Source organism: Microcaecilia unicolor, chromosome 5, assembly GCF_901765095.1.
Source record: "Microcaecilia unicolor chromosome 5, aMicUni1.1, whole genome shotgun sequence".
Classification (NCBI taxonomy): domain Eukaryota; kingdom Metazoa; phylum Chordata; class Amphibia; order Gymnophiona; family Siphonopidae; genus Microcaecilia; species Microcaecilia unicolor.
The window spans coordinates 173,532,593-173,556,381 of NC_044035.1; the positions used below are offsets into that span (position 1 = coordinate 173,532,593).

The 23,789-nt window shown below is 47.9% G+C and overlaps 1 protein-coding gene across 1 annotated transcript in view; it reads left to right on the forward strand.

Moving 5' to 3' along the window:
- The window catches only part of HYDIN (HYDIN axonemal central pair apparatus protein), a 2,443,906-nt gene that overhangs the window by 1,044,291 nt on the left and 1,375,826 nt on the right, over nt 1-23,789 (forward strand). Inside the window, exons 47-48 of the mRNA XM_030205004.1 lie at nt 8,936-9,145; nt 11,729-11,866. Of these exons, the coding sequence (XP_030060864.1) occupies nt 8,936-9,145; nt 11,729-11,866 (348 nt within the window). The remainder of the gene's footprint in view (nt 1-8,935; nt 9,146-11,728; nt 11,867-23,789) is intronic.

The following is a 23,789-nucleotide window of genomic DNA, read 5'->3' on the forward strand; positions in this document are numbered from 1 at the left end:
AATTTGACCCTGGGACGTCCATTCCAAATTCCGCAGCCCACGAAAGTGCTGACGACGGATGCATCTCGCCTGGGGTGGGGAGCCCATGTCGATGGGCTCCACACTCAGGGTCTGTGGTCCCTCCAGGAAAAGGATCTGCAGATCAACCTCCTGGAGCTCCGAGCGATCTGGAACGCACTGAAGGCTTTCAGAGATCGGCTGTCCTGTCAAATTATCCAAATTCGGACAGACAATCAGGTTGCAATGTATTACGTCAACAAGCAGGGGGGCACCGGATCTCGCCCCCTGTGCCAGGAGGCCGTCGGGATGTGGCGTTGGGCGTGTCGGTTCGGCATGCTCCTCCAAGCCACGTACCTGGCAGGCGTAAACAACAGTCTGGCCGACAGACTGAGCAGAGTCATGCAACCGCACGAGTGGTCGCTCCATGCCAGAGTGGTACGCAAGATCTTCCGAGCGTGGGGCACCCCCTCGGTGGACCTTTTCGCCTCTCAGACCAACCACAAGCTGCCTCTGTTCTGTTCCAGACTTCAGGCACACGGCAGGCTAGCGTCGGATGCCTTTCTCCTCCATTGGGGGACCGGCCTCCTGTATGCTTATCCTCCCATACCTTTGGTGGGGAAGACCTTACTGAAGCTCAAGCAAGACCGCGGCACCATGATTCTGATCGCGCCCTTTTGGCCCCGCCAGATCTGGTTCCCTCTTCTTCTGGAGTTGTCCTCCGAAGAACCGTGGAGATTGGAGTGTTTTCCGACTCTCATTTCGCAGAACGACGGAGCGTTGCTGCACCCCAACCTCCAGTCTCTGGCTCTCACGGCCTGGATGTTGAAGGCGTAGACTTCACTGCGTTGGGTCTGTCTGAGGGTGTCTCCCGGGTCTTGCTTGCCTCTAGGAAGGATTCCACTAAAAAGAGTTACTTTTTCAAGTGGAGGAGGTTTGTCGTGTGGTGTGAGAGCATGGCCCTAGAACCTCGTTCTTGCCCTGCACAGAACCTGCTTGAATACCTTCTGCACTTATCAGAGTCTGGCCTCAAGACCAACTCAGTAAGGAATCACCTTAGTGCGATTAGTGCTTACCATTATCGTGTGGAAGGAAAAGCCATCTCTGGAGAGCCTTTAGTCGTTCGATTTATGAGAGGCTTGCTTTTGTCAAAGCCCCCTATCAAGCCTCCTGTTGTGTCATGGGATCTCAACGTCGTCCTCACCCAGCTGATGAAACCTCCTTTTGAGCCACTGAATACCTGCCATCTGAAGTACTTGACCTGGAAGGTCATTTTCTTGGTGGCAGTTACTTCAGCTCGTAGGGTCAGTGAGCTTCAAGCCCTAGTAGCTCATGCTCCATATACCAAATTTCATCACAACAGAGTAGTGCTCCGCACCCACCCAAAGTTCCTGCCGAAGGTGGTGTCGGAGTTCCATCTTAACCAGTCAATTGTCTTGCCAACATTCTTCCCCAGGCCGCATACCCGCCCTGCTGAACGTCAGTTGCACACATTGGACTGCAAGAGAGCATTGGCCTTCTACTTGGAGCGGACACAGCCCCACAGACAGTCCGCCCAATTGTTTGTTTCTTTCGACCCTAACAGGCTAGGGGTCGCTGTCGGGAAACGCACCATCTCCAATTGGCTAGCAGATTGCATTTCCTTCACTTACGCCCAGGCTGGGCTGACTCTTGAGGGTCATGTCACGGCTCATAGTGTTAGAGCCATGGCAGCGTCAGTGGCCCACTTGAAGTCAGCCACTATTGAAGAGATTTGCAAGGCTGCGACGTGGTCATCTGTCCACACATTCACATCACATTACTGCCTCCAGCAGGATACCCGACGCGACAGTCGGTTCGGGCAGTCGGTGCTGCAGAATCTGTTTGGGGTGTAAATCCAACTCCACCCTCCAGGACCCGAATTTATTCTGGTCAGGCTGCACTCTCAGTTAGTTGTTCTTCGTAGGTCAATTTCTGTTGTTTCCTCGCCGTTGCGAGGTTCAATTGACCTGGGTTCTTGTTTTGAGTGAGCCTGAGAGCTAGGGATACCCCAGTCGTGAGAACAAGCAGCCTGCTTGTCCTCGGAGAAAGGGTATGATACATACCTGTAGCAGTTGTTCTCCGAGGACAGCAGGCTGATTGTTCTCACCTTCCCTCCCTCCTCCCCTTTGGAGTTGTGTATTTCATATTTTTTGCTAGTCATTCAACTGGCGGGAGCGGTCGCGCACGGGCGGGAAGACGGCCGCGCATGCGCGGTGGGCGTGCCCTGCGTGTCGACCGTCCCGCGAAGCTTATTTCCGGTTGGTGGGGGCTGCCGCGGACGTCACCCAGTCGTGAGAACAATCAGCCTGCTGTCCTCGGAGAACAACTGCTACAGGTATGTATCATACCCTATCATTTCTAAATGATGCAGTTTCTCTATGCTGTTATAGAGCTGATACAAGAATCTGTACCTACTTCTTCAGCAGACTTTTCAATTCAAACCTTGTGTTGGACTCAAGAACTTGATGAGTGTGCAGTGTACCTTGTTTAGATCAGCTTATGACAACTTATGACACATTAAGAGGAACACACAAACAGTGAAAGTGACAACAAAAGTCCCAAATCAATGGTGCAGTGCAGAGTTTTATTAATAAGGTATAAATGACTCAGCACGAGCCTGGTTTCAGCCGCAAGGCCTTCCTCAAGAGTCAATACCAGAAAAATACACAAAGGTCTAATCCTGTGTAATGATAATGAATAACTGCAGGGGAAGGCTGCCTGTTAAATGAAGTGCTACTGTGGAAATGTGAAGACAAAGTACTGTGTTTGCTGGTTACATACCAGATATCGCTCATCTAAAGACACTGCCTGTATGAAGTGCTGCAAAGCAGCTCAATCATCAAGCAGAAAAAAGCAGAAGGCATCAAGAGGAACAGCAATACCCACCTATTGCTTGCAAGGCTAAAAGCTTTGGGTGTAGATGAAGATGTACATGATCAGATAACAGATGTTTCTCCGAGGACAAGCAGGCTGCTTGTTCTCACTGATGGGTGACGTCCACGGCAGCCCCCTCCAATCGGAAACTTCACTAGCAAAGGCCTTTGCTAGCTTTCGCGCGCCCATGCGCACCGCGCATGCGCGACCGTCTTCCCGCCCGAACCGGCTCGTGTTCGTCAGTCTTCTTTTGTCCGCGCTCAGGACGGTCGTGTTTTGCCGCCGTTTCGTGCCCCTCTAGTTGACCTTGCGCGTCTTCACGATTTTTCGCTTAAAAAATAAAAATAAAAAAAAGAGACCGATCCGGTCTTTACCCCTTTCCCGTATTTCCAGCTTTTCCCCGCGTAAGTTTCCTTTCGCTTTCGGAACCGGCCTTTTTGGGCCTCGGTACGGGTTTTTTCTCCCTTCTTTTTGGTGCCTTTCGTCATCATCGCGAATTTTGATTTCGCCGGCGTGATTTTTCCGCCCATGACATCGAAGTCTTTCAGCAGCTTCAAGAAGTGCACCCAGTGCGCCCGGGTAATCTCGCTCACTGATAAGCACGCTTCGTGTCTTCAGTGTCTGGGGGCTGGACACCGCCCGCAGGCCTGCAGTCTTTGTGCTCTTTTGAAAAAGAGGACTCAGGTACTACTACTACTACTATTTAGCATTTAGCGAGATTGGCCCAGTGGAATGCGTTGTTCTCGGGCTCTTCGACGACAACAGCACGGGACTCGTCGAGTGCATCGATGTCAACAGCACACCCCTTGGTAGATCTCTTTGCATCTCGAGCCAACCACGAGGTCCCTCAGTTCTGTTCCAGACTTAAGGCCCACGGCAGACTGGCATCGGATGCCTTCCTCTTGGATTGGGGGGACGGCCTGCTGTATGCTTATCCTCCCATACCTCTGGTGGGGAAGACTTTGTTGAAACTCAAGCAAGACCGAGGCACCATGATTCTGATTGCTCCTTTATGGCCGCGTCAGATCTGGTTCCGTCTCCTTCTGGAGTTGTCCTCCGAAGAACCGTGGAGATTGGAGTGTTTTCCGACCCTCATCACACAGGACGAAGGGGTGCTTCTGCATCCCAACCTCCAGTCTCTGGCTCTCACAGCCTGGATGTTGAGAGCATAGACTTTGCCTCTTTGGGTCTGTCGGAGGGTGTCTCCCGTGTCTTGCTTGCTTCCAGAAAAGATTCCACTAAGAAGAGTTACTTCTTTTTATGGAGGAGGTTTGCCGTCTGGTGTGACAGCAAGGCCTTAGATCCTCGCTCCTGTCCTACACAGACCCTGCTTGAATACCTTCTGCACTTGTCTGAGTCTGGTCTCAAGACCAACTCTGTAAGGGTTCACCTTAGCGCAATCAGTGCATACCATTACCGTGTGGAAGGTAAGCTGATCTCGGGACAGTCTTTAGTTGTTCGCTTCATGAGAAGTTTGCTTTTGTCAAAGCCCCCCGTCAAACCTCCTATAGTGTCATGGGATCTCAATGTCGTTCTCACCCAGCTGATGAAACCTCCTTTTGAGCCACTGAACTCCTGCCATCTGAAGTACTTGACCTGGAAGGTCATTTTCTTGGTGGCAGTTACTTCAGCTCGTAGAGTCAGTGAGCTTCAGGCCCTGGTAGCCCAGGCCCCTTACACCAGATTTCATCATAATAGAGTAGTCCTCCGCACTCACCCTAAGTTCTTGCCGAAGGTAGTGTCGGAGTTCCATCTGAACCAGTCAATTGTCTTGCCAACATTCTTTCCCCGTCCGCATTCCTGCCCTGCTGAACGTCAGCTGCACACATTGGACTGCAAAAGAGCATTGGCCTTCTATCTGGAGCGGACACAGCCCAACAGACAGTCCGCCCAATTGTTTGTTTCTTTTGATCCCAACAGGAGGGGAGTGGCTGTGGGGAAACGCACCATTTCCAATTGGCTAGCAGATTGCATTTCCTTCACTTACGCCCAGGCTGGGCTGGCTCTTGAGGGTCATGTCACGGCTCATAATGTAAGAGCCATGGCTGCGTCAGTGGCTCACTTGAAGTCAGCTTCTATTGAAGAGATTTGCAAGGCTGCAACGTGGTCATCAGTCCACACATTCACATCTCACTACTGCCTTCAGCAGAATACCCGACATGACAGTCGGTTTGGGCAGACGGTGCTGCAGAATCTGTTCAGGGTTTAGAATCCAACTCCACCCTCCTAGGCCCATTTCTGTTCTGTTCCAGGCTGCACTCTCACTTAGTTTTGTTTCTTTTCAGGTCAATCTCTGTTAGGTCCTTGCCTTTGCGAAGCCCAATTGACCAATGTTCATTGTTTTGAGTGAGCCTGGGGGCTAGGGATACCCCAGTTGTGAGTATAAACCAGCCTGCTTGGCCTCAGAGAACATGAAGATACATACCTGTAGCAGGTATTCTCAGAGGACAGCAGGCTGATTATTCTCACAAACCCACCCTTCTCACCTTGGAGTTGTTTCAGTTCTTCTTTTGCTGTTTATTCAACTGAGGAGGGCACGCTCGCGTTGCAGGCGGGAAGCCGTTCGTGCATGCACAGAGTGTTCGGGCCGCGCGACGGAGCATTCTGGAAACCTCTTTTTTTGCTGTGCAAGTTTTTCCCGGTCTCCTGGGCCATCGCGAACGATGACCCATTTGTGAGAATAATCAGCCTGCTGTCCTCGGAGAATACCTGCTACAGGTATCTATCTTCATGATTCAGTCAATTGTTGGATGTCTGCAAACAGTCTAAAGCTGAATATTAATAAGGCGCAGATCTTATTATTGACAACTTTTTGAATCATCTGATATACCAACAATGTATATATAACTAACAAATTTGTTCCTATTGTTCAGGATTTGAGAGATCTGGGTTTGATGCTTGACAAGGTTTGACTAAGAAAGTGCAGGTGCAAAAGATTATTAGAGACGTTTATTTTAAATTACAATTAGTGAGAAGATTGAAGAATTTACTGAAGCAGCATAATTTTAGAACTGTTATGCAAAATTTATTAATTCCTTGTTCTGATTATGCTAATGTCTTATTGTTAGGACTCAACTCAGATTAAAGCATTACATATAGTGCAGAACTCAGTGGCCAGGGTCTTGACAGGGGCCAGTCATTTTGAACACACTACTCCTGTACTGAAAAGTTTACACTTGTTGCCTATTGAGTACAGGATCCAATTTAAAATTCTTTGTTTAGTTTTTAAAATATTATTGCAATAGGTCTCAAAGATTTTGGCAACTAAGCTTCATAATTATTAGACAAATTGTTAAGATCAGGGACCCAACAATTACTTAATATCTTATGCTGCCTCTTATAATTAGGAACATCAAAGATTTTAAAGAGTTCAAAAGGGAGCTTAAAACTCTTTTCTTTATGCAGGCTTTTAATTGGGGTAATGAATGAATTTTCAGTAATTACCTTTTAATAGACTGATTTGTTTCATATGCCTTTATGTAGAAATTTATTATGAATTTGGTCTGTTTTTATATTATGTATATGTTTATGTGATCCACTAAGAACTATGGATTAAGCGGAATAAAAAGAATTTAAATAAATAATAACCTCCTGTAAAATACTAACAAATGTGAAAGCAGAGTCTGCACTTATACGGGTATATTATAAAATTCCTAAATTTACATGCATACTTGCAGAAGCTATGCACTAACATTTACATCAGTCCTTAAGCTGGTATACATGTGCATTCTTTTGCACCAATGTAAGTGTTCTATGATGTCAAATAGACACATACATAACTTTATAAAATAGGCAGATGTAAACACATGCTACTGGGGCGCAACTTTATAAAACTACCCTTATAACAACTCACATCGACAAAAGTTGAGCATTAACCAATAGGTTATTTTCAGTTCAAAACAATTAGGGCTCCTTTTACAAAGCGGTACTACCAATTAACGTGTGTTGAATGTGAAGAAGACCACTGCTTTAAAAAGGAGCCCTTAATGAGGTTGGCTTTTGAATATTGACTGCAGTATTTGTAGCATCCCCAACCCCTGCCAGCTCAATGAGCAGAAGAAATATAGATTCAAACTCAGGTCTTCTAGAGAGTAGCCCACAGTCATATTATTATAGCTTGGACTGCAAATGTACAAATGATGATATTTGAAGTCAACACGGCAAAAGTGATGCACTAAAGATAATTTGGTGCTCATTTTCAATGCAGATGGGTGTCTCAAAATGCCCCTCAAAATGTCCATCTGTCAAAAAAAATTCAAATCGTGATTTTCAAAAGGCAGAATTTGGACGCTCTACCAAATTGGATGGCAGAGGCGGGGCTGGTGGTTGGGAGGCGGTGTTAGTGCTGGGCAGATTTATACGGTCTGTGCCCTGAAAATGACAGATACAAATCAAGGGGCTGGTGGTTGGGAGGCGGGGCTAGTGCTGGGCAGACTTATACGGTCTGTGCCCTGAAAATGACAGATACAAATCAAGGGGCTGGTGGTTAGGAGGCGGGGCTAGTGCTGGGCAGACTTATACAGTCTGTGCCCTGAAAAAGACAGATACAAATCAAGGTAAGGTATACACAAAAAGTAGCACATATGAGTTATCTTGTTGGGCAGACTGGATGGACCGTGCAGGTCTTTTTCTGCCGTCATCTACTATGTTACGCTGCAGTTCATCCAAATAGCAAGGGAATGTGTTGTGGCCATGTTTAGGGCAGGACTAGGGCGGTCCCAAATTTAAGATGTCCTGCAGCGATAATTGAAGGGCATCCTAAGTTAGACCTGTTTCAATCACGTCCAGGTATAGAAAGGTGCACTGACTGAGTAACTGGCCACTAGAAGGATTAAGGAATGACCATTGGAGTGGAGGAGTAGCCTAGTGGTTAGTGCAGTGGACTTTTATCCTGGGGAACTGAGTTCAATTCCCACTGCAGCTCCTTGTGACTCTGGGCAAGTCACTTAACCCTCCATTGCCCCTGGTACAAAATAAGTACCTGAATATATGTAAACCGCTTTGAATGTAGTTGCAAAAACCTCAGAAAGGTGGTATATGAAGTCCCATTTCCCTTTCCCCCTTAATTCGCCAGTGGTATTATGGGCATTCTGAACACAGTAGCAGGTCTGAAGGGTAGCCTAGTGTAGTGTTTTCCAAGTCTGGTCCCGGAGTACCCCCTTGCCAGTCAGGTTTTCAGGATATCCACAATGAATATGCATAAAAGAGATTTGCATATAATGGAGGCACTGCATGCAAATCAAGTTCATGCATAATCATTGTGGCTATCCTGAAAACCTGACTGGCAAGAGGTACTCTAGGACCGGACCGGACTTGGGAAACACTGGCCTAGTGGTCTTTGCAGTGGAGTGTAAACCAGGGGACTCAGGTTCACATCCCAATTGAACTTTCCCTTTTTTTTTAACCTTTACATTTTGAACCCTAAATTAAATTGTGTACCTAAATATTAAAGACACCTGAAATGTTGAAGGCTATTGAGGTGGTGTACATTCAGGTACAGTAGGTATTTCCCTGTCTCTGGAGGGGGCTCACCATGTAAAATAACAGAACTTGCAGTGGAGTATGAACCTAGGTGCCCTGGATTAAAGTCCACTGTACTGACCACTAGGCTGCCTTTCTGCTCTGCAGGGATGTCTGTGTGGCCATTTTTGTACAAATGCTACCAGACAGATATCCTTGTCCCTGGTTTTTTGGATATTTTATTTTGGAAAATGGCTGTTCATTTTGAATGTTCTCACATATTTTCAAATGGGAAACCCCAAAGTTTTTACTGTTTGAAAATGGCTGTGAGATGGAAGGTTTTTTTTGGATGCTATGAGCGGCATGTCCTCTTCTGACGTGAACATTCTTTCGAAAATGTCCCTTCATGTTTTCAGTCTTGGTTTTTATCATGTGATTGTGATCCCTGTTAGAAAATAATTGCTATCCTCTAGAGCTGTGATGTCCATTTTACAGTTTGTAAGACCTGCAATCTAATGCAACCTTTTAAAAAAGTAAACATTTTTATTGAATTTTGTTATGAGTATTTGTATTCTCCCATTAGGTATTTGATATTCTACCACTCTATGGTGTACTACAGCCAGGTGAGAGCCAGCAGGTGGCATTCACCTTTTTTGGACATGCTAACATCAATATACAGGCAAAGGCATTATGTACTGTCGAAGCAGGTCCTACCTATGAGATCATGCTGTATGGAGAAGCCTCGCTTGTTAGTTATGTTCTCAGCACAAAGGAAGTTGACTGTGGATTGCAGGTAAGAGTCACCCAATGACACCATGGATGCCAGGGTGGTGGTGAACAGCCTGTGATTTTGTTTCCATTACCAGTACCTTTTAACTTTTGGAATAATTTTTATTTTTGTGTAGCAGCCTTGGTGGCTAGGCATATAGTGTGAGACAGAGACAAAACTTTAAGCTCCTGACTCCTGGGCCTGTGTTTAAGCATCAGTAGAGCTAACCCTCAAGGCCCTGTCTCTGTGGGAGCTGCCTTTTTCCTGTGCTGCATGAGTCCTTTTATCCTCAAGCATTCCAATACCTCCACTGTGAATATCTGCTGTTTATGTTTAATTGTATTGCTGATTGAATTTACCATTTGTTGTCTTGAATGTGAAAGGATAATTGAAATTTCTATGCATGATTGAATGAATAAATAAAATATGAGCCACATTTCTATTAAACCTGAGTCAATAGTTCATTGATTTGTTCATCGTTAAACAGATTAACTAATCACATTAAAGATCTGACAGCTTGCATCAGTGAAAATTCATTGCATTATCCATGTGACTAGTCAACAAAAGGTAACCTCATAGCAATGTTTTGTATACTTCAAAACTCAACATACAGCAGTCCAAAAGAAAGCGTGTAGCTTAAGTGATGGGCACAGTTGACAAGTCCATGAACTTCCATGACTCATAGGCAGATGATCAAAAGCCCCACGCTGTTCCAAACAGCGCTCTAAAAATAGTGCTGGAACAGCACGGGGCTTTACCGGACCTATGATCAGAAATAATTGCATGCAAATTTAAGCACACAATTCTCTCTGATCATGGGGTAGAAGTGCGGGCCCAATCCTCCCGCACTTGTTTGACAGGTCTAAGCTGTCAAAAGGCCAGACCTGTCAAACACAAGGGCTGGAGGTCCATGGGACCACCAGACCCCAACTACCCCCACCTGAGCCAAGCAAAACGGGGGCTGGAGGTCCGGTGGACCTCCGGTCCCCTCCGACACAGGTTCAGTAGCCCCAGCAGAAACCCCGAGCTGACCCCCTCCCCCCAGCAACAGGGGGCTGGAGGTTCGGATGACATCCGGTCCCCCGAACCCCCACTGACACAGTTTCAGGGGGGGCTGGAGATCCAGTGGTTCTCCATCCTCCCTAACCCCCCCAACATCCCTTAGATGTCCCTGGTGGCCCAGTGGGCCACGGATGAATCCCACCCCCCTCCTGGTAGTCTAGCGGCCCTTTCCCACCCCCTACCTTGTTGGAGGAGGGAGGTGGCCTCCCTTCTCTTCCATCGGCGATGCCTGCAAAATGGCGACGCCCAGCCCTGCCCATTGCATCCTGGGATGTGCTGTCTGGGGCTTCACACCATGTAAGGGAGGCGGCACCAACGGAATGGGAGAGAGGCCACCTCCCTCCTCCAACTTAAGGTAGGAGGTGGAGAAGGACCACTAGATGACCAGGTGGGGGGGGGGGATTCACCATCGGCCCACTGGGCCACCAGGGACATCCAAGGGATGTTGGGGGGGGTTAAGGGGGCTGGAAACCCACCAGATCTCCAGCCCTCCCTGAACCTGTGTTGGGGGGGATCGGGGACCGGAGGTCTGCTGGACCTCCAGCCCCCTGTTGCTGGGGGGGGGGAGTTGTTTGGGTCATCTCGGCTCAGGGTTTCTTCGGGGGCTGCTGCATTGGGGGGAATGGGGGCCTGCTAACATGCAAATGCATGCTGGACAGGGCTCACCATTCCTCCCCAAGCTGGCTTAGGGTTTGCCATGGCCAGCGAGCCAATCTTTGGCGCGCTGGTCGCTGGTCATTGAGGATGAATAGGTTTAGCCTTGTTTTGCATGCTAGTTGCGTTCAGAGCCTGTGAGCACATTTCACGCACTCGGGGGCTCTGATCATGGGGCAGTAGCAAACGCAGGCGCTAGTATGGCACTAACAGCCTCTAGCACCCTAGCCCCTGTGTTTGCTTCTGATCATCGGCCCATCAGTGCTGACATCAACTGCAAATATAAATCCCCTGGACAACCGATGCTTTGTTGAGTGAGCGTATGTTAGACCTGTTTGTGGATAATAAAATATTTGGTGAATGTTGCTGACACTCCAGAGGAAAGTTACCTTTTGTTGACTAGCTAGTATATATGAGAATATATACTATATGAGTGTATGTGTGTATATAGATAGATAGATAGATAGATATGAGTATAAATGATTATAAAGAATGTGGTAATTTGGGGTTATGATTTGGAATGAGATGCTCCATAAGAGACCTAATAACCCATATTTGTTGCCACAATATTAATGCTGATATTCTTTTCGTATGATATAGTGTGTTCTAAGGCAAGTTCCAATTTTCCACTATTTCTTTGCCTTTCTGTTTTGAACGGAATATAGTGGTTTTTACCCTTTTCTATGTAGATGTTGCCTGAACTTTAGTGACAACAGACTGTCTCTCATCTGTCTCTGAGCTTCTTCATCTTTCTTTGAACCTCAATCACCTTGACACTAACCCTTTCCCATGCTTGACTCTGAGTTTCCCTTTATCTCACTTTCACTTAGCCTTCCTCTCACCTACTCTTTGTTTCTTTTACTAACAAGCCTTAATCTTACTCCCCCCCAGCTATTTGATGAACTCTTTGAAGCTGAAGTGGTCCTAAGGAATACAGGGAAGGTGGGATTTGATTTCACCTTGCCCAATAGTATTGAGGATTCTTCAAGCAGTCTTTTACCTGGAGAGCCACTAATCCTGCCTTCCTCTGTGAGTATCCTCGTTACTTAATAATTGGAGGGTTGATATTTTAAAGAACATATATGTTTACAATGTAGGTGGTAGTGCCTAGCTATAAAGATAGCTGAGTGCTTGAACTTAAACTGCAATGTGTATTAGTAACAATGGTCAATCTTTATATATTGTGCCACTGACTCTATATAATAGTGCTAAATATCTGGATTTTTTAAAAAATACCTGCTAGTCTGAGGGTTTACTCTCATTCCAAACACGTAGACTGATCCAAGCACACATGCAGACTTTACCAGAAATATTCTGCAGTGATAAAACAATTATGCTTAGGACCATCGAATAATTGTTCTTTCATATTTCCAGACTCTGCTATTTTCATATTTGTCTTCAAATTTTGAAATTTTCTGCAGCATTTTAAACTTTTTTAAATATTCATATTTTTTAACTTGTAACTATTCTTTTCTTATTTTCTGAAGAGAAGCACATTCACCAGTCACACAGCTGGATAACACCAGCATTGCTTAGTGCCAGTCAGACTAAATCAAGGCATCCTAGAAAAATCATAGAAATCCATCTGTATATGCATGATAGTAGCCCTTGTCATGAAACACCTAGCACCCACCTGGGGCTAACCCTGCGGCCACCTGGAGGGTCTGTCCCTTGCACTGCTCAGGTCCGCCTGCATCTGCCGCTTGTGCTCTTCTGCATACCCTTCCACCTGCCTGCTGGGTCCCACTTACTTCTGGGCTAGTCTCCCACTCTCACGTTATTCTCCAGTAATTTCTGGGTTACTGGGGCCTCACTCTCAGGGGTCCCACAGTTCCCAGAAAACACCCACAGACCAAAACACAAACCACAAGGATTCTTAGTCAGTCCAAGACAGCAGAGTTAATAAACTTTAGGTTTATTATCTCAGAACTTGAACAGTGAACCATTTAAAACAGATGGAAAAGTAACAGGCAATAACAGTTAACTTAATATGGATCAATTATAAAACTATCTAAACATTTGTTTACTATCTAAGTAGTACCTGGGAAGTTAAGGAAATATAACTGCTCACAGAGCCTCAGTGAAGAGATCTTTCTCTCTCCTCTCCCTATCTGAGGGGGTCTTTTACTAAAGAATAGCTCGAGTTATCTGCAGCAGTGTCCATTTTATTCCTGTGGACTCTGCTGCAGATAACTCCTGCTAATCTTTAGTAAAAGACCCCTGCCCTGAGACTAAAAAATTACCTCACATATTAGGCGGGAAACAGGAAACTGTCAGTTCTGTAGCAACTTTACAAACAAAAGACAGTCACCATCTGCTGGCCAAACAACTACTACTACTACTACTATTTAGCATTTCTATAGCGCTACAAGGCATACGCAGCGCTGCACAAACATAGAAGAAAGACAGTCCCTGCTCAAAGAGCTTACAATCTAATAGACAAAAAATAAATAAAGTAAGCAAATCAAATCAATTAATGTGAACGGGAAGGAAGAGAGGAGGGTAGGTGGAGGCGAGTGGTTACAAGTGGTTACGAGTCAAAAGCAATGTTAAAGAGGTGGGCTTTCAGTCTAGATTTAAAGGTGGCCAAGGATGGGGCAAGACATAGGGGCTCAGGAAGTTTATTCCAGGCGTAGGGTGCAGCGAGACAGAAGGCGTGAAGTCTGGAGTTGGCAGTAGTGGAGAAGGGAACAGATAAGAAGGATTTATCCATGGAGCGGAGTGCACGGGAAGGGGTGTAGGGAAGGACGAGTGTGGAGAGATACTGGGGAGCAGCAGAGTGAGTACATTTATAGGTTAGTAGAAGAAGTTTGAACAGGATGCGAAAACGGATAGGGAGCCAGTGAAGGGTCTTGAGGAGAGGGGTAGTATGAGTAAAGCGACCCTGGCAGAAGATGAGACGGGCAGCAGAGTTTTGAACCGACTGGAGAGGGGAGAGGTGACTAAGTGGGAGGCCAGCAAGAAGCAGATTGCAGTAGTCTAAACGAGAGGTGACAAGGGTGTGGATGAGGGTTTTGGTAGAGTGCTCGGAAAGAAAAGGGCGGATTTTACGGATGTTGTAAAGAAAGAAACGACAGGTCTTGGCAATCTGCTGGATATGAGCAGAGAAGGAGAGAGAAGGGAAATACCCTTCATACTACTACTACTAATCATTTCTATAGCACTACTAGATGTACGCAGCGCTGTACACATTATATGCAGGTACTTTTTTGCATAAAATAATACAGGTCATAAACTTGGAAACCCACTGTTTTGCCACACCTCCCCCTTTTGAGAGAACCCGGACTGCGGCCTTTTCAGTCTGCTGGTTAGGTCTCAACAGCCCAGTGTCAGGGCAGTTCTGGCTCTTCCTTCATGGAGAGTCCCATCAGCTTTTCCATGTTCACTGCCCTTCCGGTGCTGTATGATGAAGTTGTACATCTGCAGAGACAGGCTCTACCAGAGTAACTTCCCATTCTGTCCCGAGACGCTTTAAGCCAGACCAATGGATTGTCATCTGTGATGACAGTAAAGTCACGCCCATACAGATATGGTTGCAGTTTCTTAAGGGCCCACACTAAGACCAGACATTCTTTCTCAATTGTGGCATATGCTTACCTCTCTGTCAAGGAGCTTACAACTCAGGTACACAATGGGGTGCTCCTCCATTCTGCTGTTTACTTGACAGCCCAACTCCCCCTTCATTATCTCCTCAGACCCTTGCTGAATTTTTTCACAACAAGGTTCAAAAGATAAACCTTGCTTCTCTACCTCACCACCTCTCCCTCCACTAGTCCGTTCCCCTCTCTCTCCTTCCCCTCATTCCCTTTCCTCCTTTCCTGAAGTTACTATTGAGGAAACTACACTTCTCCTTTCTTCCTCATAATGTACCACCTGTTCCTCTGATCCCATTCCCACCCACCTTCTTAATGCCATCTCTCCTGCTCTTATTCCTTTTATCTGTCACATTCTCAACCTCTCACTTTCCACTGTGATTGTCCCTGCTGCCTTTAAACATGCTGTGGTCACACCTCTCCTTAAGAAGCCTTCACTCGACCCTACTTGTCCCTCTAATTACCGACCCATCTCCCTCCTTCCTTTTCTCTCCAAATTACTTGAGCGTGCTGTTCACCGCCGCTGCCTTGATTTTCTCTCCTCACATGCTATTCTTGACCCACTACAATCTGGTTTTCGCCCTCTCCACTCAACTGAAACTGCGCTTACTAAAGTCTCCAATGACCTATTACTGGCTAAATCCAGAGGTCAATATTCCATCCTCATTCTTCTTGATCTTTCCGCTGCTTTTGACACTGTCGATCACAGCATACTTCTCGATACCCTGTCCTCACTTGGATTCCAGGGCTCTGTCCTTTCCTGGTTCTCTTCCTACCTCTCCCTCCGCACCTTTAGTGTTCACTCTGGTGGATCCTCTTCTACTTCTATCCCTCTGCCAGTCAGCGTACCTCAGGGTTCTGTTCTTGGTCCCCTCCTCTTTTCTATCTACACTTCTTCCCTTGGTTCATTAATCTCATCCCATGGCTTTTCCTACCATCTCTATGCTGATGACTCCCAAATCTACCTTTCTACCCCTGATATCTTACCTTGCATCCAAACCAAAGTTTCAGCGTGCTTGTCTGACATTGCTGTCTGGATGTCTCAACGCCACCTGAAATTAAATATGACCAAAACCGAGCTTCTCATTTTCCCCCCCCAAACCCACCTCCCCGCTCCCCCCGTTTTCTATTTCTGTTGATGGCTCTCTCATTCTCCCTGTCTCCTCAGCTCGAAACCTTGGGGTCATCTTTGACTCTTCTCTCTCCTTCTCTGCTCATATCCAGCAGATTGCCAAGACCTGTCGTTTCTTTCTTTACAACATCTGTAAAATCCGCCCCTTTCTTTCCGAGCACTCTACCAAAACCCTCATCCACACCCTTGTCACCTCTCGTTTAGACTACTGCAATCTGCTTCTTGCTGGCCTCCCACTTAGTCACATCTCCCCTCTCCAGTCGGTTCAAAACTCTGCTGCCCGTCTCGTCTTCCGCCAGGGTCGCTTTACTCATACTACCCCTCTCCTCAAGACCCTTCACTGGCTCCCTATCCGTTTTCGCATCCTGTTCAAACTTCTTCTACTAACCTATAAATGTACTCACTCTGCTGCTCCCCAGTATCTCTCCACACTCGTCCTTCCCTACACCCCTTCCCGTGCACTCCGCTCCATGGATAAATCCTTCTTATCTGTTCCCTTCTCCACTACTGCCAACTCCAGACTTCGCGCCTTCTGTCTTGCTGCACCCTACGCCTGGAATAAACTTCCTGAGCCCCTACGTTTTGCCCCTTCTTTGGCCACCTTTAAATCTAGACTGAAAGCCCACCTCTTTAACATTGCTTTTGACTCGTAACCACTTGTAACCACTCGCCTCCACCTACCCTCCTCTCTTCCTTCCCGTTCACATTAATTGATTTGATTTGCTTACTTTATTTATTTTTATTTTTTTTGTCTATTAGATTGTAAGCTCTTTGAGCAGGGTCTGTCTTTCTTCTATGTTTGTGCAGCGCTGCGTACGTCTTGTAGCGCTATAGAAATGCTAAATAGTAGTAGTAGTAGTAGTAGTAGTGAGTACAGCCCCAATCCCATATGTTGAGGCATCAGTCTGTACCACAAATCTTTGATGGTAATCTGGTGCAGCCAGCACTGGGCTGGTAACTAATGCAGTCTTTAATGCTTTGAAGGCTGCTTCATACTTTTGTGACCAAGCAATAATTCGGGGCAGTCTCTTTTTAGTTAGATCAGTCAGGGGCTTGGCATTGGTGCTATAGTGAGGCACAAACTTTCTGTAATATTCTGCTGTCCCAAGGAAGGACAATAGTTGTTTTTTGGTTTGGGGGGGTGGGCCAATTTTTTATAGCTTCCACCTTAGCTGGTTCAGGCTTTAGCTGTCCACCTCCCACTCGGTGTCCTAAATATTGCACTTCTGCCATCCCCATCTGACATTTTCTGGGATTGATGGTCAAATGGGCCTCCCTGATTCAATCTAACATCCCACTTAAATGAATCAGGTGGTCATCCCAAGTTTGACTGTACACAGCAGTGTCATCAAGATAAGACCTTGCATGCTCCTGGAGTCCATCTAACAGTCAATCCACCAAGCATCGTAACGTACCAGGGCCATTTTTTATTCCAAATGGCATCACAATAAATTCATAAAGGCCAAATGGAGTAATAAATGCCGATCACTTCTGAGCATCAGCTATTAGGAGGATCTGCCGGAACCCCTGACTAAGGTCCATTGTGGTTAGGTACTGGGTCCGAGGTAAATGATCTAACAACTCGTCCATCTGAGGCATCGGATAGGCATCAGATACAGTACATTCATTAAGCCTCCTGTAATCCACACAGAAGAGGGTTGTGCCATTTTTCTTAGGGACAAGAACTACAGGAGAAGCCTAGGGACTATGAGATTTCTTTCTGACACCTAAGGCTAGCATCTCCTACTTCATATGCTTTTCCACCTCAGCAGATATTCAGTAGGCACTCTGCTTCAGTGGTTTATGGGCACCGGTGTCTACATTGTGATTAGCCAAATGGGTAATTCCTGGTTTAGTTGAAAACACATCAGCATACTTTTGCAATACTGCTGCTGCTGTTTATGGGTAGGGGTTAATTGCTCTCCTACTACAACTTGTTCTGTAGATCCCTTGGGTAATGTTTCTGCCACTCCTCTGGTGGGCTGCACACAGCCAGCACCATGGCTGTGCAATCTGCTTAGGCCTTCAACATATTTACATGAAAGGCATGCTGCTTCCTGTCTTGAGAGTTCATAGATATAACATAGTTTGTATCATTTAGGCACCATATGACCTTGTAAGGTCCCACCCAGTTAGCCTGAAGTTAATTCTGACATATTGGGACTAAACGAAGTACCTGCTGGCCCTCATGAAACTCTCTGTTTCAGGCTTTACGATCATACCAGGTCTTTTGCTTAGTTTGGGCTGCCTGTATGTTATCTCTGACAAAGCCCACAAGGTCTTCTAATTTCTGGCACATATTGACTACATATTCAATTACAGGGGTGTCAGAGGTGTCAACTTTCCCTTCCCAATGTTCTGTTATTAGGTCAAGGGGCCCTCTGTAAAGCAGCTCAAATGGGGAGAACCTGGTAGACTACAGGGGTACTTCTCTGTATTCAAATAATAGGTAAGGCAAGTACTTTTCCCAGTCCCGGTCTCCTGTCTCCACAAAAGTCTTTAACATATGCTTTAATGTCCCATTTAATCTCTCTACCAACCCATTAATTAGTTTCAGGGTGATATGGGGTGGTAGATACAGCTTTTACTCCACAGTGTGCCCACTGATTTTTGATCAGCTCAGATATAAACTGTGTCCCTTGGTCTTAGAGTGTTTCTCATGGATATCCTACCCGGGAAAATATTTCTAGCAGGGCAGTGGCAATTTTCTCTGCTTCTGTGGAGGAAAAGGCTACAGCCTTAGGATATCTGGTAGCAAAGTCCACCACTGTCAATATATACCTTTTCCAAGTCCAGCTAGGGACAGCTAGAGGCCCCACTATATCCATGGCTACCCTCTCAATTGGTTCACTGATAATGGGTAAACTTTTCAGGGGGGGCTTGAGGATGATCCTGGATTTTCTCCGAGGACAAGCAGGCTGCTTGTTCTCACAATTGGGTGACGTCCACGGCAGCCCCAGGATCGGAAGATCTTCCTAGCAAAAGAAGTTTGCTAGCTCTCGCCTGTGCCGCGAAAATCACGCATGTGCGACCGTCTTCCCGCCCGTAGCGCAAACGTGCTCCCCAGTCTCTCTTTTTCCGTGGTTCAGAACGGCCGTGTATCGTTCGTTCTCTGCCCCAGAGAGGCCTTCGCCATGTTCTTCGCCTTTTCGGCGGTTTTCTTCTTCACTCTCATGTGTTTCTTTATTAAAAAAAAAAGTTTTGGTTTGTTTCCGTTTACTTTTGTAGAGTTTCCCGTAAGTTTCCTTTCTTTGGTGTGAGCGGCTTTTTTCGCCGCCCATACGGGTCCTTTTCCCCTTTTTTTGGTGCCCCTTTTTTCGGCATCATCGCGTTTGACCTCGCCGGCGCGATTTTTCTGCCCATGTCATCGAAGCCTGCCAGCAGCTTCAAGAAGTGCACGCGGTGCAGCCGGATGATCTCGCTCACTGATAGGCACATTTCGTGTCTTCAGTGTCTCAGGGCTGGTCATCGCCCTAACGCCTGTACTTTGTGCCTCCAGCTCAAGAAGAGGACTCAGGCGGCGAGATTGGCTCAGTGGAACATTCTGTTCGGAGCCTCGTCCGGTCCTTCGACATCGGCGGAGCCAGTGGTACCAAGGTCATCGCTGGTATCGATCTCGGCATCGGAGGGTTCATCGACGTCCGGAGTGCAGATGATGGCTGTCCAGAGGTTCCATGCTGGTAGCAGTGAGCCATCGAGTGAGTCTCCACCCGCCTCGAGGGCTCCTGCGCTACAGACCCCCCCGGGACCGACCACCTTCGGGCCCGGCCCCGAGGCGACGTCTGGATTCCACGTCGTCCTCTTCGGTACCGGGAGGTACCGCTGGCATACTTCGAGTGAAGGTGAAGAAGCACCGCCATCGGTCACCTTCCCGTCACGGTACCGAGAGCTCTGGCACACCGAGGGATTCGGTATCCGCGAAGCGTCAACACCGGGAGGACCGCTCACCCTCCATTCAGGAGGTGTCGATGCGCTCCGCCCCGGACAGCCCAGTACCGCCTCCGCGCCCCAGACAGGTTCTGACTCCGTCGCCGTTACCGGCTCCACTGCCTTGCTCGACAGCCACTCTGGACAAGCGCCTCAAGGCCATTCTGGAAAGACTGCTGCATACCTCTGCTCCGGTACCTACGCCGCCTGTACCGTCGAGAGATGCGACAGTTGGTTCTCCACCCGTGGTGAGGACAGCAACGCCGGTACCGCTTGCGGCATCGGACTCCGCTGCCACCCAGGTTGACTCCCCGTCGACGTCACTGGAGGGAGCTTCGTTGCCGGCGGCACGGGAGTCTTCTTCTCGGCACCGCCATCGAGGACTTAGTTCCTCGGCATCGAGATGGGCTCGGCTTCGGACTGAAGTTCGTGAACTGGTGTCCGATACCGAAGGTGAGGCCTTGTGGGGGGAAGAGGAAGACCCAAGATATTTCTCTGATGAGGAGTCTTGTGGTCTTCTCTCTGGTCCCACTCCTTTGCCAGAGAGAAAGCTTTCTCCCCCGGAGAGTCTGTCTTTCTCGTCATTTGTCCGGGAAATGTCTACGGCCATTCCCTTCCCAGTGGTTACTGAGGATGAGCCCAGGGCTGAGATGTTCGAGATCCTGGACTATCCTTCGCCACCTAAGGAGTTGTCCACTGTTCCCCTTCATAATGTCCTAAAGCAGACATTGATGGCAAACTGGACGAAACCCTTAAGTAACCCCACTATTCCCAAAAAGATTGAGTCTCAGTATCGGATCCATGGGGACCCGGAGTTGATGAAGACCCAGTTGCCTCATGACTCTGGAGTTGTGGAACTGGCTCTCAAGAAAGTCAAGAGTACTAGGGATTACGCCTCGGCGCCCACGGGGCGGGAGTCTAGGACTCTTGACTCTTTTCGGAGGAAGGCCTACCATTCTGCTATGCTCATGTCCAAGATCCAATCCTACCAGCTCTACACGAGCATCCACATGCGGAACAATGTGTGGCAGCTGATGGACTTGGTCGATAAGCTCCCGTCAGAGCAGGCCAAGCCTTTTCAGGAGGTGGTCAGGCAGCTGAAGGCGTGTCGAAAATTCCTGTCCAGGGGTGTTTACGACACTTTTGATGTTGCATCCAGGGCCACTGCTCAAGGTATAGTGATGCACACTCATGGCTGCGTGCCTCTGACCTGGAGAATCGAGTCCAGCAGCGGATAGCGAATGCTCCTTGCCGGGGGGGATAACATTTTTGGTGAGCGCGTCGAACAGGTGGTAGAACAGCTCCACCAGCGGGATACCGCATTCGACAAGCTCTCCCACTGGACGCCTTCAGCATCTACCTCTTCAGGTAGATGTTTTTATGGGGGAAGGAGGAATGTTCCCTATGCTTCTAATAGGCGTAGGTACAATCCACCTTCTCGCCAGCCTGCTCAGGCTAAGTCCCAGCGCGCTCGTTCCCGTCAACAGCGTGCACCACCTCAGTCCCCTGCAGCTCCCCAGCAAAAGCAAGGGACGGGCTTTTGACTGGCTCCAGGCGAGCATAGCCGAGATAGAAGTGTCTGTGCTGGACGACCTGCCGGTCGGGGGGAGGTTAAAGTTTTTTCACCAAAGGTGGCCTCTCGTAACCTCCGACCGTTGGGTTCTTTAAATAGTCCGGCTCGGATACGTCCCCAATTTGATTTCAACACCTCCAAATTGCCCTCCGGGAGCTCAGTCTTTCAGCTTCCAGCACAGGCAGGTGCTTGCAGAGGAACTGTCCGCCCTTCTCATAATGCGGTCAAGCCCGTGCCACCGGGGGAGGAAGGGCTGGGATTCTATTCCATGTACTTTCTTGTGGAAAAGAAAACAGGGGGGATGCGTCCCATCCTAGACCTAAGGGCCCTGAACAAATATCTGGTCCGAGAAAAGTTCAGGATGCTTTCCCTGAGCACCCTTCTTCCCATGAGTCAGAAAAACGATTGGCTATGCTCTCTGGACTTAAAGGATGCTTATACTCACATCCCGATACTGCCAGCTCACAGGCAGTATCTTTGATTCCTTCTGGGAATACGGCATTTTCAGCACTGTGTGCTACCCTTTGGTCTCGCCTCCGCACCCAGAGTGTTCACAAAATGCCTGGCGTCTCTACGCAGACTGGGAGTGCATGTGTTCCCTTATCTCGACGATTGGCTGGTAAAGAACACCTCGGAGGCAGGAGCTCTACAATCCATGCAGGTGACTATTCAACTCCTGGAGCTACTAGGGTTTGTGATAAATTATCCAAAGTCCCACCTTCTTCCAATTCAAAGACTAGAATTCATTGGAGCTCTGCTGGACTCCCAGACTGCTCATGCCTACCTCCCCGAGGCCAGGATGGACAATCTTTTGTCCCTGGTTTCCTGGGTACGAGCGTCTCAGCGGATCACAGCTCGGCAGATATTGAGATTGCTCGGCCACATGGCCTTCACAGTTCCGTGGCCCATCTCCACATGAGATCAGCTCAACGGACCCTAGCTTCCCAGTGGTATCAAACTGCGGGGGATCTGGAAGACGTGATCCAGTTGTCCACAGTTTTTCTCAAATCCCTACAGTGGTGGACAATTCACTCCAATTTGACATTTTCAAATTCCTCAGCCGCAAAAAGTGCTGACCACGGATGCGTCTCTCCTGGGGTGGGGAGCTCATGTCAATGGGCTTCACACCCAGGGATGTTGGTCCCTCCAGGAAACAGGTTTTCAGATCAACCTCCTGGAGTTACGAGCGGTCTGGAACGCGCTAAAGGCTTTCAGAGATCGGCTATACAACCAAATTATCCAAATTCAGACAGACAATCAGGTTGCCATATATTACATCAACAAGCAGGGGAGCACCGGATCTCGCCCCTTGTGTCAGGAAGCCATCAGGATGTGGCTTTGGTCTCACCGTCATGGCATATTCCTGCAAGCCACATATCTGGCAGGCGTAAACAAGAGTCTGGCCGACAGGTTGAGCAGGATAATGCAACCGAACGAGTGGTCACTCAACTCGAGAGTTGTCTGCAAGATCTTCCAAGCGTGGGGCACCCCCTTGGTAGATCTTTTTGCCACTCAGGCCAATCACAAGGTCCCTCATTTCTGTTCCAGACTTCAGGCCCACGGCAGACTAGCGTCGGTTGCCTTTCTCCTTCATTGGGGGTAGGGCCTCCTGTATGCATATCCTCCCATACCCTTGGTAGGGAAGACTTTGCTGAAACTCAAGCAGGATCGTGGAACCATGATTCTGATCGCTAACCCTTCTGCCCGCGTCAGATCTGGTTTCCTCTTCTTCTGGAGTTGTCCTCCGAAGAACCGTGGAGATTGGAGTGTTTTCCAACCCTCATCACTCAGAACGAGGGGGCGCTTCTGCATCCCAACCGCCAGTCCCTGGGTCTCATGGCCTGGATGTTGAGAGCGTAGACTTTGCCTCCTTGGGTCTTTCTGAGGGTGTCTCCCGAGTCTTGCTTGCTTCCAGGAAAGATTCCACGAAGAGGTGTTATGCTTTCAAATGGAAGAGGTTTGCCTCTGGTGTGACAGCCAGGCCCTAGATCCTCGTTCTTGTCCTACACAGACTCTGCTTGATTACCTTCTGCACTTGTCTGAGGCTGGTCTTAAGACCAACTCTGTAAGAGTTCATCTTAGTGCGATTAGTGCTTTTCATTATCGTGAAGAGGGTAAGCCTATCTTGGGACAGCCTTTAGTTTTTTGATTCATGAGAGGTTTGCTTTTTCAAAGCCCCCTGTCAAGCCTCCTCCTGTGTCATGGGATCTCAATGTCGTTCTCACCCAGCTGATGAAACCTCCTTTTGACCAAGCACAAAAAAACAGCACAAAGGGCCTTTAAAAACAAAAGGGAACACAATTTTTTCATTAAAAAAAATCCTTTAATAGTGAATTTTGATTGAAGAAAGACCCGACACGGGCCGTGTTTCGATGCCACCGCACCTGCGTCAGGGGTCTCTCTTGCTTCTTCTCCAGCAGTTAGCTTGACAGTGGCTGTAATTCAGGATGAGCAGGGCACATGAAAAGAGCCGAAACTGCATCTGGGCGGCTGGAGATCGTAATACAGCAAGGAAGAGATACGGGGTTTGTTCACTGTGCAATGCTAGGCGTGTCTTAGGTAAAGTGCATTAAATCTTTTCTGGGGTGGAGGATAGGAGGGGGCTTAGAAGGAGGGAGGACCAGCAAAAGGCTCGGATTTCAGCTGTGACAGGGGTCACATGGTAGAAGACTAGGGGGATTCAGGTAGAAAATTCTCTCCTCCAAGAGACAGCTCAGCTAAACCGGA